The 15315-nt window shown below is 48.3% G+C and overlaps 1 protein-coding gene across 6 annotated transcripts in view; it reads left to right on the top strand.

The window, feature by feature from the left end:
• Nucleotides 1-15315, top strand: part of NRP2 (neuropilin 2) — a 79540-nt gene that overhangs the window by 17942 nt on the left and 46283 nt on the right. For all 6 annotated transcript variants that reach the window (XM_042822168.1, XM_042822166.1, XM_042822167.1 and 3 more), the window contains exons 3-5: nt 8330-8511; nt 12648-12878; nt 13451-13606. In XM_042822168.1, coding sequence (XP_042678102.1) covers nt 8330-8511; nt 12648-12878; nt 13451-13606 — 569 coding nt within the window. The remainder of the gene's footprint in view (nt 1-8329; nt 8512-12647; nt 12879-13450; nt 13607-15315) is intronic.

The following is a 15315-nucleotide window of genomic DNA, read 5'->3' as shown; positions in this document are numbered from 1 at the left end:
TCAGCACAGAGCTTATTTGAAAGAACAGGGAGAGGTTAGTTTTCAGCATGAGGCGAGTTCTCCGTTTTCTTTAAATCAAGCGGCTGCGCATCACTGTTGAATGGCAATGTAATAACATGTTGCAAACCACAGTCTGGTGATCCTGGAATTCCTTATAAGTTAATAGCAGTCATGGTCCACTAATCACAGCCAGGATGTTTTAAGCAACTGTCTTTGATATATCAGTTCAAGCACACCACTGTAAGCTCTTCTTATGCTGACTGAGCAAGTAGATGGGTAGAGCGTCAGAAAGAGTGAGTAACGTGGGTTGATTTTTTTCCTGAATCCTAAGGGATTCATTGGACGTACGTACAGCATTGCTGAGTAATCCCAGTCCAGTAGGATGGTAGTTTTAATGCAGCTGAGATATCTCAGTCTAATAAATTGCTAGAAGCAGAGGCTGAGGCAGTGGGATGAGTCTTGTAGCAAAAATCCTTTGCCAAAGACTTCCTTAGCCCTGATACAAGCAGCACAGAAAGTGGTGGGTGGCTGCCCTGCACGTGTGCCTGGTGGCTGTCCCAAATATCACTCCCTTAGAGGAACAGACGGCCGTGCCGAGGCCGTGTGCATGCACGGTGCTTGCACGCAGGCGGTCAGCATGTCAGGAACCCCCTGGGGGCCCACAGAGCAGGAGTTGCTGACGGATGTCCTGCAAGCAGGGCCCCCCCTCCCATCCCCTGCTGCTGGCACGAGTGTGAAGCATGTGCTCAGCTTCCTTCCCCTTCTGCAAGTGTCAATGTGAGATTTTATTTACATTGTTGTTTTGCAGTGGAAAGGGAAGGTGTAATGCCTGGCTCTCACGTGCTGTGCCTTTGGTAACGTTGATGTTGGGCTGATAATGGTGAGCAGGACCAAGGCCTGAGCTCTCCATCAGCTGAGGGGACTGATTTATCATTGATCTCTACTGACTGCACCTTGTTGAAGTTTTTTAACCCGTTTGATTTCTTAGGTTTTCTTCTATGAAAATCCTCTGATTTTCTGCCGATCAGGAGCAAAACATTTCTCTGTGTCTTTAAATATGGCAGATGGGGATTTCTTCAGATGTCCAACAACTCAATTGATGGAGACCTCAGGAGACCTCTCCTCTTCCCTGTCCCCCTTCTCAGCCTGTCTTTTCATCTGCAATCTGGAGATGTAAGGGCTGTAGTAATAGAGTGTCAGAGGAAGTAATTGATTCATCACACGCCGGGAGAGGAGTCTGTTGCCTTTAGTGTCAATGGAGCTGAACCGCAGCCTGGGAGGGTGAGGGCGGCTTGTAAACACTGCATGGCTGAGCTGGCAGGGCAGTGCGGGCTGAGCCGGGTGGCACAGAGGGGCCACTTCTCAGGGGAACTAAGGCCCACAGTGGGGCCTGTTGGGACCTGGGGGCTCGTGGCAGCAGGAGCACTGCGAGTGCCCACCTGGTGTCCAGACTGCTGGCATCAGGAGCAAAGAGAGCAAAGGGAACGTTTGCACTCTGCCTTCCGCCTGCTCTGCTACTCTTCAGCAGTAAATTTCCCTCTTGTGGTTGTTATCTTTTATTATATAGTTTTTTTGGTTTTTTTTTTCTCTTTGTTAGCGATTGGGTTGCCTGTGAGTGGTGACAGTATAATGACACAGAAAGAAGAGTCAATTTTTTTTTTTCCACAGATGGATTGTAGCAGAAGGAGGAAATGGCAAATGCAGTTTTCCAAGTGTCCTGCATTCAGGGGTTATGGAGAGCTGCGAGCTGCCTCAGCTCCCCTGCAGCAGCAACAGAAGGGCTGAGTGCTTGGGGAGGGGGCTGTGCTGATCACACTCTGTGCATCTTATTTCTGGTTTCACCAGAATTTTTCCCCTCCCAAACACTTCCAAAAACATCTTGTGAAAACCGACCTCTGTAGCTAAAGATAGAAGGGTGAGGAATTTATAGAGACAGAAATAAAATTAAACATCCATGCGTAACCCCTGAACAACAGTCTGCAGAAAACCCCTGAAGTGCACATCTTGTTTTCTGAGATAATGAATAGTTCTCCAGACGTGCCCCAGCTGAGAGCACTCCTCCATCCATCGCACCACAGTGATCTGGGACGAGAGGCATGTGGGGCAGCAGGCAGTGTGCTAAGAGCTGCTCCTTCCTGGACCACAAAAGCAGCTTACAGATATGTTTTATTCTTCCCTTTGCAAGATGCATCTTGTCTAACTCTTTTTTTTTTTTTTCTGCATAACTTAACAGTTGCTGCTGAGACTCTTCGTATCAGCAGTGCTGGTTTGGGGGTGAAAACAGTCCAAGGAATATAAATAGAGGCTATTTGTAGTTTCCGTTTTTTGTCTTGAAGGCATTTTTGAAGTTCTCCAATCTGTTAGGGTTATTTTCTCTGTCTGCCTCACTCCCTCCTTATTTTTTTGACGGGGTGACTGGATTTTTCTCATTTCTCAGAAACTCTGGTCAGATTTCTGCAGAGATAAAATACTCCAACACGCAGTGGAATGATTACAAAACGCCACAGCACTGTGGTTGCACAAGGCGTAATTGGATGCAACAAATTCAAAACAAACTTCCGAGAAATCTGAAGCAATTATGTACCCCCAGGCTCAGCCCAGCCTCGGCTGCCACCAGACTGTGATAATTTCGGTCGCTGAAATCCGGTGAAATCTCTCCAGATGCAGAGCAATGCTGGCCTGTTTGTCTTGGTTACTCCCAGGCGCACTTATGTCAGGGCATAAGAAGGGTAAGCTCTGCTGCTCCGGGTGCATCCTTTGCCTTAGCGTGGCACAAACAGCCCCACGAGCTACAGGCTGAGACTCTGCCTCCAGTCTCCCAGAGGGCAGTCCCAGGCAGAGCAGATCTGCCGTCGGAGCAGGGGAGCGATTAACCCCCATCCTGAGGCAGGGCAGTGAGCCTGTCTGCGAGAGCCGCAGACACTAGCTGGCTGCACTGCGAACTTTTAGGGCTGCACACAAATCCATTTGGGACCTGTGAGGACTGATTCTCTTCTCACCCTAGGATAAATTAGGAGTGATTACCCTTAAAATGATGAGTTACACAAGTGTAAAGCCAGTTCAAATCAAAGGAGAATCCAATTCATCTGCTGTATTTATAATTAATTACTCTGATTAAGGGCTGGCAGCTAGGATCAAACTTCATTGCTCTTGTTTCATCAGACTGCAGAGGTGTTTGCCTCTGGTATCACGGCTATAAAAACTCTGTTTAAAAGTCCCCAGTAGTTTCTGCAGCCATTTCAGCTTTGAAGGGAATGTCATTCAGTAGCTCAAGATTGTGTAAACACCATGGAAAAGTTTTCTTGTCTTTCACAAAGTAACCACCCATGAAATGAGGATTTGGTTGGAAGGTGGCATAAGAAAGAGCGTGAAGATGGGTGGTGACACAGAAGAATTGATGAAGCCAGCTGGCATGTAATGGACGTTAATTCTAGCTGCCCCTTGATTACAAAACAAGTGCTGAGCTGCCCCTGACCATTTCTTAACCATCTTTATGCTGCAGCTGCTATCTCATTCCTAAGCTTAATTCAGCGTTTTCTTAGAGCATCTTTTAAAAACATTGTGCTTTTAATAATAATTAAAATAAATACCCTTTCAAGGGAAGTGCTTGCATTTGCCTGCTGACATTGTGGCTAAGCAGGTCCCTACCTCCCCCCAGATATCTGCAGAACATTAATGTCTGCTGAACTCCACTGGCATTGTGGTTACCCTTCATATTCTTAGCGGATGTATACGAGATACCACAACATATGGTTCAGGCAGACCAGAAGTCTCGAAGGCTTGAGTCAACACTGGGCATTCCCAAATTTGGGGCTGTTGGCACGCAGTCGGTACCTATTTGTCTCTCTGTCTATCTAGGCCAGACTCTTCTAATATAATTTAATCTGTCTAATCAAGGCTGGCTTCTATTCCTGGCCATGCTGCGAGCTTCCTGTGTGACCTTGGGCCAACCACTGCTCTTGTCTGCCTTCCCACCTCTCAGGGTCTCGTGAGGATCCCTTCACTAATGTTTGCCAGGTGCAGGCACGGGCCCCTTGGAAGTGACTATAAATAACAGCTCCAAATTAAACGGTGGGGAAGCTCAGGTCGGAGCCTTGTGTCTCTCTGGCTTTGGCAAGCGCTGGAGCCCAGGCATAGCTGTGTACAAGCCTCACCTTCTCCAATGGTAGCTCTGAGAACACTGCCAGTGTTCCCAGGCCAAAGCTTTCCTGGGTGGGCTCTGAAGCAGGGCTCACGTGTGGTTAGGTGCTATGGCTGTGAGCAAATAATTGATTTATCATTTGTGTTTCTCTCCATACTAAGCTAACTAATGTCCGTGAAGTGAGTTTCAGTGAGGAAGGACCTGGCATTTCTAAGGAGCTGTGATCCGGGAGCAGTAGGTTTGTTGATTATGTGTGGAACAGTGAGTCCCAGAACAGCTTTTTGCTGTCTATGTGTCTTGGGAAGGAGCGCCCATTGGCACGACACAGCTCTCTGGTGCTGCTCCCAGGCAGGGTGCAGTGCCTGCAGCTCACAGCATGTGGGTGGGCACCCAGGAGGTCTGGGCTGGCCTCAGCACGGGAGCACAGCTGGCTGGCCAGGATCCCATGAGCCATTCTGCAGCAGAATGGGACTGAAAAGGTGGAGTCTCCTCACCACTGCAACTGGGGCTCGTTGCTGGCCTTTATAGGGCCTGGCAGCCTTTTTCAGGAGCCAGCAACAAAGTGACTTATTGAAAATAGAGAGAAAGAAGAGGCTAGGAACTAGTGAGGGCTGACTGAGGGAAGAAGCAGGCAAGCATGAGTAATACAGACATTAGAAGTGCTTTATAATTAGTTTATAAAAGCTCTCTTAACATCCGCAAAGCACTTTCTACTAAAAATCTTTAATAAAAACACAGCAATATTTGTAAGCATCTTACATTTTCCATTTAATTCTGTTAAACAGCTACAAGAAGAGTGTCTAAGCACTGCACTTCCCTTCCTTCTCAGCCCCCCATTGTCTGGGTAGTTAAAAGCACTTCAGCTTTACCTTCCTGCCTTAAAACTCTCTAGCAGAAAGTTTTGTTTCAAACCAGCTGGCTGGCCCTCCCACTCCAGCAGTAGCTGAGAATATCCCGCTGCTGGAGGAACAGCCAAGAGTGGCCATCTTCCCTGCAAGGAGACCTGCTTATTCCATTGACCGCAGATCTGAGTTATGGATGTTGTGCCCTGCCTTCACGTAGCTGTGGTTGGCTCTCTGGAGCAATGCCTGGATGGGAAGAATCATAGAATCACCAAGGTTGGAAAGAAAGAAGTGAGAAGAAGTGGCTGTGAAATGTGGCCTTGGAAATAGCAGCCTGCCCAGTGGAGGTAATGCTAGAGAGGTCAGCCCGCAGGGTGATGATGCATGCTGACTGAAGTAGTGGATTTGGTTATGCGAGTGAAATGCAAATTGCTGGGTGCTGGTCAGGGTGGTGTGGATGCAATCACTGCATAATTGTCCCACCCAGCTGTGCACTAGTTTGTAATTATCTGTAAATGAAATGGTTAGACTAAAAAACCATCTCCTGCATTGCACTTTCTTCCTTCCATTTTTTCTTCTTGTTTTTCACATAGAAAGAACAAAGTCTGGAAACAATGCTTAAGCCTAACAGAAGCAAAGGTCTGGCCAGTGACCCAACATGAGGAGAATGGGGTTTATCAGTTTGTTTGATTGTGGGCCAAGGCACGGACAAGACCAAAGCGCATGATGCCAAAGGAGTCTGTGGTGGGATTAGCCGGTATTCTTGCTGAAATTTTAAACTCTTGTTTTGGACCAGGAGTCTTTGGTGTTTCATTTTTAAAGCCTGGAGCTTAATTGCTGCGCTGGAGAGGAAGGAGGTGCTCCCCCTCATCTGGGCAAGAGCTATCTCCTGACCGTAATGCGCTCCCAATTCGTGCTCTGTTTACATGACCTGAAGAAAGGGGGTTTTGCCTCATGAGGAGCAAGGGGCTTGAGCCAAGATTTTTTAGCTAGGAACAAAAACTCATATGTGTTTATGTTCATTTTATATTTGGCAAAAAGGATTCTCTGACCTTCTCCTAGGGGCTTTTTTAGCTGTTTGTAACGTTTGATTTATTAAGGATTAGCAGCAGTAAGAGAAAGCTCGGTTAGATGCTTGGATGAAGCCAAACAGGGTTTAATTCAGAGAGAGGCAAATATTTCCTGATGGTTTACTTACTAGATTCATTCTTTTAATTTTCCATTTGCAGATTGTCCAAGAGCAGATTGCAATATTCCCAAATTGTATGTATTATTGGAAGTCATTCACCCATTCAGTAAGCAAATATTTCTTGGTCCAGAATTTGCTTCTGAAACTGCCAGGGCTCCTAGAGCATTGGGTGGTTGAGAAGCCATGTGGAGAGCAGTGGGCTGCTGGGTGTGCTGGCTGCAGCAGGAGCTGGAGTGCTGCATTCCAGCAGCTGAGGCTGTGTCCAGAGTTGGCCAATCATAACCCCATGAGGACACAAGATGTGTTTCCTTGGGGTGCAGCTAACCTGCGCCTGTGCCATGCAAATGGCAGCTTTTCCAACGCAGTATGTTAGCTGTGTCTTGCCAACACTCGTATTTTCAACAAATTGATTTTTGTTGCATGTTCATTATTTCAGTAGTTGTCGGCAGTCCTGTAGCACAGACATGTACTTCAGATATGGAAGGGCTGCACACACAGTTGAGATCAAGGAGTTATGAGAACAAAATGTCCCCGCTATTTGCTCAGCACTACTTTAAACAAATAGACAAACAAGGAGGAAAAAAATTGTGCTTAGAAGAAGCACTAACACTGTCCTCTGTGTTCTTCCTCCCAGGAGAGAGGATGGGAGCAAACCACACATTAGGGACATTAGTGGGGTCACGGAGGGTGCTGCTGGGTGGTATTAGGGCAGTAAGGGGTCACGAGGTGACGGGGAGCTGCTCAGGGGCTGGGGGAGCTTACATCCCTGCACTTCCACCCACCAGCTAAGCCAGGTCTCTTCCTGTGCCAGTGCTTCATTTCAGGACTGCTTAGGTTTCACCTTGGCCAAGGCTGTGGCATTTGTAATGGAGTTAAAGGCTGGGTGATTAGAGCTAACTCAGTGCTGCGTCCAGCACTGACAGGATTTTATCTGCAGGCGTTTTGCTTCTGGCTCTTGGCCTGATTTAGTCCCAGAAAGGAGTGAAACTGAAGCTGCTCAGGCAATCTTTCTTTGTGGAGGAACACACTGCGTCTCTGTAAGTTTGTTTTCAGGCTGTTGCCCGCCAATGTGAGCTTTGCAGAGCGGGAGTGAGTCACATGAGGATCACTGCATCCAGCAAGCTACTTCTTTCAACTCTTGATTCTCATACACGAGATCTTGTGACAAAAGGCAGATTTCTGGCAGCGTGGAGCTGCTGCTTCCCTCCCAGCCCCACAAGAAGAGCTGTAGCATTGTTCAAACAGGTTGATAACGAAGCAAATGAGCAATGGAAGGGAGATGGGCAGTCTCTGTAAATAGCAGCGTGCTGGCCAGAGATGAGGAGAGGGGCGGGAGAGCGCGGGTGTTAGGAGACAGCTGAAGAACAAGATGTTCACATAAAAGCTGTTTGTTTCTTCGCAGCGCACGCAGCCTGATACTACCTTGCTGTTAGTCATGGCCCAGACGAAGGAATCTGTGGGAGTTTCCCCTTCAAGCCAGACTTTGCAGCGAGCCTTTGTCTCAGCACCAGGAGGCAGCTCCCCCAAGCCACCGTGTTCCTCCCCAAAGCCAGGGGCTGGCTGGGTGGGCTGGCAGAGTAGGTGGGAAGGCAGGCTGTTACAGGGACCCAAGGGCTGGGCGGTGGTGGATGTGGTTGCCCATCTCTTCCTGCAGAGCTTCTCATCCACATGTGTCTAAGTTAGCACTTAACAGAATAGAATTGGTATTACCATCCAAAACCTGAGTAAGTATAGCAGCCACTCTTGTTAAAGGACCAATGCAGCGTCAAGAATGTACACAATGTGTAGAATGATGGCACGTAGAGAGGGAAGGGAAGGAGAGCAGCCCAGGAGTATTGGAACTGAGCTTCTCCCTTGCCAAAGGAGTTTTGTAAAAATGCAGGCAAATTGTGTCCAGAATTTTGCAAGTTGTCTGTGAAGTTGAAGTGGATGTGGGTACAATAAAATAATAATTGTGTGAGGTCACAGTAGAGAAAGGGGCAGACAGACAAGAAGGAAAAATGTATCTGTGTGTGTGTAGATGTGAATGACTGAGTCCCAGGAACCTGACTGGAAGGTAGTTCTGTGAAATACTCGGATAAATAAGTGCTTAGCGTCTGTCCCCAGCATGCTGAACCTCTGACAGATGGTTTTCATGCCATGTCCCCTGCCTCACAGGTACGACTTCATTGAGATCCGAGATGGAGACAACGAAGCAGCCGACCTGCTGGGCAAGCACTGCGGGAACATTGCACCTCCTACCATCATCTCGTCAGGCTCCTCTCTCTACATCAAGTTCACCTCAGACTATGCGCGGCAAGGGGCCGGCTTCTCCCTGCGCTATGAGATCTACAAGACAGGTCAGTGGCTGAGTCAGTGCCTGTCTGCCAGGCTGTGTGCCTCAGTGGTCTTCACAAGGAGATGTTGTTGCTCTCCTTTGCTGTATGGTGTTAGCACATTCATGTTCTTCACAGATAAAGAGCTCTTTTTTTTAGTTTAGCTTATTGGGGTTTTTTTTACATTTAAGCTAGTCATCATCTCACTTCCAATAAGGTAAAGATACCAGAGTGGGAAATGATGGTACCTTTTTGGATCATAGTGTGGCATCAAAAGCAGGATTCCTTGTTATACACTCCCTTGAATTCAAGGACTCATAAATGCTTATCTTTCTTCATGCATGCGTGGAGCTTGTTAGGGCTAAGTGGGGATTGTCTTTGGGTTAGGAGTGTATGGAGCTCCCCTCCTGTGGAGTTGCGATTGAGGAATGATCAATGGCACTGTGTTTTCTCCTCCTGGAAGCTAGGTTTGTAACTGAGAAGCTCTGGTTTTCAAGGGACTGCTGTCAGCAGAGCTGTCAAGGGTAGAGACGGTGCCTTTCCAGGCGAATATGAGAGGAACTATTCATAATTCTGTTTAATACCAAACTATTATTGAGGAAAGTAAAAGCTGCTCAAAGGCCTTTTAATAGCGTTTCTGTCTAAATATTTGTCTGGATTGTGTGTCTGGGAAGAAGGCGTGAGAGCATAAAACCCACTCAGTGTGTTGTGTGTGCGGGTGAGTGAAGTGTGCCCGCTTACGAAGGGAGCAGGAGCATGTTCTGCATGGAGATGCAGTGCCCACATTTCTGTGGTGGTGCGTTGGAAGAAACACATACGCAGCTCTCATGTCATTGCATCCAGCAAGAAAAACATGCCCGTGCCTGGTAAAGAATCAGAAGGGAACACAAGACTGCCTCCCCTTTGCAGAGGCTGGTGACTGATCCGCCTCTACAAAGAGGCAGGAGCACAGGCACCAGTGCTCAGGGACCACATGGCAGGCAGGTTCACAGGCACCCCATCTGCTCACACGTGGAGGTGGATGTGGAGACTTTGCTGCTAGGGGTCAGGGATGGGATTCCTCAATTTTACTGTGGATTGGTGAGGACAGGAAGTGTCTAGAGGTTCTCGTGAATGAGGAAAGTGCCGTTGCTGATGGTTGCCTGGGCTGCATAGTCAGCCACCAATCTGGTCTGGTGCAGCCACTTCAGACCACTGCTGTTCTTTAATGGTGAAGACTTATTTGATTCAGCTGGCTCTTGGGATTTGTTGAGGCCGGTTGCTAACACAGAAGATGGCAGAGTGCCTGTGTTCAGGTGGGAAGACTGGTGACCCTGCTCAGCATCTCTTGCCACTCCTTCCTGGTACACACATGTACACTCCAAGCCCAAGAAACTGGGTACGGAGTTGTGCTGGTTCCCAGATCGAGTCTGTGCCCTGCCTCGGAGCACAAAGTGGTGTGAAGTGGTCCAACTGGCAGATGGCAGAGGTGGCCAGTGGGAAGGAATGGGGCAGCAGGCAGGAACTGACTGCCAGTGTTGGGAGATGTTGTCCCCAGGAAGGGGACAAATTCATGGAAAAGGCGATCTTGTTGCTTCTGGGAGGGGAGAGATGGTGTTGGCTGGAGGCTGGATATGAGTTTGCATCCCTTGATGGAGATTCCTGCAGAGCTGTCAGGCCTGAAGTTGTGCTGTCACTCCTCTAGCCACCGTTCTCCCGCTGCAGGCAGCTACTGTCTCCAGAGAGAGAAACGCTTTTTTCCTGCAACAACCCATGAAATTTAGCTTGGCAAGGCATATTTCAGCATAGGGGACTGGGAGCACCACATTGCCATCCTTGCCCGGCCCTGTCCCTGCCAGGGATCCCTGGAGAAGTGTGCTTCAGGCACTGCATGGAAACAAACCTCACCTTTTATTTTCATACACCTTCAGTCTGAGCTGCCAGGGGAGCTTGCAAGTGTGTCACCAGCTTTAAAGGTCACTGGATTGTCATTGTCCACATCAGTAAAAGCAGCATTGCTTCAGCTTCTTTCTTCCTTAAAGGTGACCAAAAAAAACAACTCTTTTCAACCGAGCATTTATTTCCACACCTTGTGCTGAATTTTCCTTATCACTATGTGAGAGGGGCAATCTGCATACAAACAACTGCATACCAGTCTCTGAGTCCCCTGTTGGGACTCAGTCAGTGGTCTGTGGGCTGACAAAAGAGCCCAGCCTCCCTGCTGCTCACTTTGTGAGTCAGCTTGGCAGGGCTGGCCTGAGCCCTCCTCGCTGGGCATCAAAGTGTGCTCTCAGGCTGGTCCGTGCTGCTGAAGCCAGCAGGGCTCCTGTTTATTATCTGCAGCATTCTTATGAAAAGACGATCATTGTTTGCTGGTATCAGCCAAGCTGTAGACAAAGATGCCAAATCCGATAGGAGCTCCACATGAGGAAACTTGCTGTCGAATACAATGACATAGTTATGTCTCTCTCCTGTCTCGAGGGGACAGTTCCTTACTCCTAACTCTGGGTTTTGTCTTTGATTTTCTCCCTAGCTTGGAGCTTGCATTATTTTGTTTATCTATTTGTCTTTTCAGCTGTTCTGAATGAAGTACACCCTTATCCCCGTTCATGGCATTATGCTGTGATTTGTGCTTGGCCTTATTTTTTGCCTCTGCATTTTACTCCATAGGTTCACACCAGAAAAGCTGGCTGCTTCATTAGGTAGTCAATTAAGAGACTCTCCTGAGTAGCTCTCCAGCTAGGCACTGCATAATGCGGTGCCGGGATCCTGCCATTACTGTGGGCTGCTGGCCTGACTCCTGGAGGTTAATGCTGAATTGAATAACAAGTCTCCCATTAGTCCCAGGAAGGCTCGTGCTGCCTGGAAGAGACGGAGCAGAAGGGTCTGTAGAGGAGAAGGCGGGTGTCCCAGCAAAACCAAAGCTGAAACCTTTGTTAACACCGGGTTGCAGCAGCGGCTGCAAAGCTTTGTAATGTCTCCTTTCCCCTCCAATAGCTCCAGGCTGCAGATTTCTGTTGGCCATTGTCCTGCCTCCACAGAGCAGTGGTTTCAAAGTCACCGTGGTATGAATACGTCACAAATTCCCCTTTCGCTGGCCACCCCGAGGCACCTTGGCTCTCTGAGAGGGGGCACCGAGCTGCGGCGGGGGCCAGTGCAGAGGTCAGCAATAAATAAGAGGCAACATTGTCTGCCCGACTTGCATGCAAAGGTCTTCCTTAAGGATAGAAATAACTTGCATTTCTGGTGCGGACGGCCGAATCTGTGAGAAAGGGGCTCTGTTCCCCCTCTTGGCAGAGCCCCCTGCCACAGCTCCATCTCCCCCACCCTTGCTGTGGCCATCGAGCACAGCCGTGTGCTGGTGCTGTCCCATCCCTCACAGAGATGCAGGGGCACCGCAGGCTAACTGCTTGCCTCCCCAGGGTTGCCAAGGTTCCCAGCTGACAGTGGAAACATTGGCACCCGCTGGCCCCTCTGGGTCTTTTCGCTGTCTAAATATTTGCATTTCTTGATTTTCTTGAGGAAACTGAGGCATAGATGTTGAGAGAAGTTGCAGGAGACCGGCCCCTGGGGAGAGCTTTCTTGAAACAGATGAAGTCCCCATTACTCTTCTTTTGTTCCTTCCCAGGACAGCTCCGTCACTGAGCAGGGGCTCCTCCATCACGCCTGGACAGTGCTGGCCTGTTGCCAGCACAGATGGGTTGATGATGATGGCAGGTAGCAGGTCACTCTTTCAGGAGCCAGTAGGGGAAGCCCAGCCCAGCTTGGCATGGCCTCCCTTCCCCTGCAGAACTACCACCTTGGTGTGGGGGATGCAGCAGGGACTGATGTGCCAGGTCACAGTCCTGGCTTTGAGTGGCTTTGGATGGGATCACCTTCCTAGTCCTGCTTTCGGAGTAACTGGCAAGGGGATCAGCAGAGGCACATGGGGTATGTATCTATAGCTATCTGAGGGATTTAGATACACTGTTCTCTCCAGCGAGTGCACAAACCTTGTCATTTCAGCCATGGAAAGCTTTGAAAATCACTCTCCATCCTTGTGAGCAAAGTCACACAGCTCTTGGGCCACAGAGAATTTCCAGAATACACAGCCCCTCTAAGCTCAAAATGGGGTTTCCACCGTCTGTCAAACTGTTGGTATTAAGCTTGTCATTAAGACTGGGTTTTCCCTGCTGTTACAGGCTCTGAGGACTGTTCCAGAAACTTCACTGCCTCGAATGGCACTATTGAGTCTCCGGGTTTCCCTGACAAATATCCACACAACCTGGACTGCGTCTTCACCATCATAGCCAAGCCAAAGACAGAAATCCTCCTCCACTTTGTGCTCTTTGACCTCGAGCATGACCCTCTGCAGGCAGGGGAGGGAGACTGCAAGTATGACTGGCTGGACATCTGGGATGGCATCCCTCAAGGTAAGCCATGGGATGCCACTCCTGCGTCCTCAGCGCCTCTCCATGTCTCACAGAGCTCCAAAATTCTGTGCTCTGTTTCTTAAGATTAAAGGTACCTAACCTTAGAGATGACTGCAGCATCCAGCCTAGGGCACTCTGTGGCTGTCCATGGGAGCAACCTGCTTGCAGAAGGCTGCATGCATTAATCCTGAAACTAAAGCTCTGTTGTAACCACTGATCTAAAAAGTCCCATGGGGCACTCCCACATAGCACTGATCCTCACTAAGAGAAGGGCAAAGGGTTCATGCATGCTGAGAGGATCTCCCTACCCTGAACCAACACTGTGAAACAGAGCAAATTGGAGCGTTTCCCAGCAATTGCAGAGCAATATTTGCTGCAGTGGATATTTCTGCGCAGCACACTGCGTGGCACTGGGCCAGTGGATATAAAAAAGTAGCCCATCCCCAAAGCCTGCCTTTCTTTCATCCCAATCTCTCCTGCTAAGGCATCCATGCTGAGTGATGCCAACCTGCTGGTGACCAATGAGGCTGGGGAAAAGGCAGGAGTTAACACTGTTGCTTTTTCTTTTACAGTTGGCCCTTTGATAGGCAGGTACTGTGGCACTAAGATGCCATCAGACATCCGTTCGACCACCGGTGTCCTGTCACTCACTTTCCACACTGACCTGGCTGTGGCTAAAGATGGTTTCTCTGCTCAGTACTACTTGATCCAACAGGAAGTGCCTGAAAGTAAGTTGGAAATGTCCTGAGCATGTCTTGGGCAGTTGTGTTGTCTGTTTCACCTAAGCTCTTCCTTTGCAACAGTGAGGTGGGAAGAGTCTGCCTAAAGGGCTCCTTCCCTATTAGCCACAGAGAGAAGAATTATACTGAGTTTGCTGTTTCTCACAGGAATGGGATGTAAGGAAGAGTTACATTCTCTGAATTTTCCTTAAGTTTTCACTTGCTCGTGTCTTCTCCTTACCTTTTGGGATAGAATCCTTTGTGTATATGCTCAGCCCAAACGATTTAGGGTAAGACTTCAGCCCAGTGGGTGCAGCAAAATCATTAAAGTGTTGGGGAAAATCTCTCCAGCTTTCCAAAAATTCACAGCCCCAAACTACAAGGTGAAATTTCATGTCTGTCTAATTAAGAAATGCCTAAAGCGCTAAGAAATTCAAACCAGAATTTGTTTTAGGTCCTTTATTAAGGGAAATAAATCGAGTTGGTGTAAGGAAGAAAAGTTGTATGTTCTGAGAGTGAAGAGCTTTTTGATTCTTTGTGAAAACACTTGCAGGCTAGAAGAAATTCAATTACTTTTCCCATTATATTTCTGCAACGGAGCTACAGTTCTCAACCTCTGTTAGCAGCAAACCTGTGATACAACAGAAAAAGCCTTCAGGATACCCGTCAATCCCAGAGAAAGTGAGGAGATCTCTGACCTAGGCTGAGAGCCCAATGATGGACAGCAGGGCTGTGCAGGGCTGGGGGAGATGGGTTACAGCCTCTTGCTCCACAGCTCAGCTAAGGGTCCCTCTGCCGAGGCTGTGAGAGTTACAGATATGCACAAGCTCTTCACTGCTACATATTTCCACAGTCTGTTGATTTGTTCTTTAATCCCCTTTCTATCCCATTCTTTAAAAGGTCTGGGAAATAAAGCATTGGTGACACACAAGGCTTGAGAAATCAAGCACAGGAACTATTAAAGGGCTAGGCTTGTTTTGATTCACACTGGTGTAAACTGAAACTCTAATAATACCACTGAGATCTTAACTTGGCTCATCATTTCCACCCGGGGTTGACTTGGCCGCATTAAAAACACAAACAGTTTGGTCAAGCCCCACAGCAGTGGTGAGCTGTTTTCACTGTTATTGTTTTTACAGGACAACTACCATAAAATATATGAGATGTGCAGTAAGATTGGGCTAATTGCGACCTTTAAAAGTCTTAGAAGTGAGGAAACCCAAATAAACGCATGCCAGAGTCTTTCATGTTTATGGCTGGTTAATCCCTACAGGACTGATATCACAAATAATGCAAGCACACATCCACAAACACACCCATACACTCACATGCACACAGAACCTTTAGGCCTGCCTGTGCCAGGCTTTGATGTTGCTGCTGGCAGCACAGCAGTGAGCATCCTCCTGTTTTCCTTGCCCACATTCCTTGCCTTGTCAGTGCCTAGTTTTCACCTCCAGCCTTCAAGAAGATGGGAGACTTCATGGCAAGGGAACATGGGACATCCTGATCCAAGGAGACAAGGAGTTGGAGGGAAGAGACTGAACAGTGCATTAAAACTGCAGCGGTGGAGAAAGGGGAGAAGGGCAGAAAGACCTGGACAGTGTTGATTGTCAGAAGGCCATTCAGACATAAAGCTGCGCCACTTTTAATTTCACAGTGCCATCTGTGAGCACACACAACACACAAGATTGTACAGATCTGCTCATCTTTCCAGGCAG

The sequence above is a fragment of the Centrocercus urophasianus genome, unplaced genomic scaffold (assembly GCF_019232065.1).
Source record: "Centrocercus urophasianus isolate 14NV4802_14NV808 unplaced genomic scaffold, USGS_Curo_1.0 seq_20, whole genome shotgun sequence".
NCBI classification, from domain to species: Eukaryota; Metazoa; Chordata; class Aves; order Galliformes; family Phasianidae; genus Centrocercus; species Centrocercus urophasianus.
The sequence above is the reverse complement of the archived record's forward strand: the minus strand, read 5'-3'. Positions and strand labels throughout refer to the sequence as shown.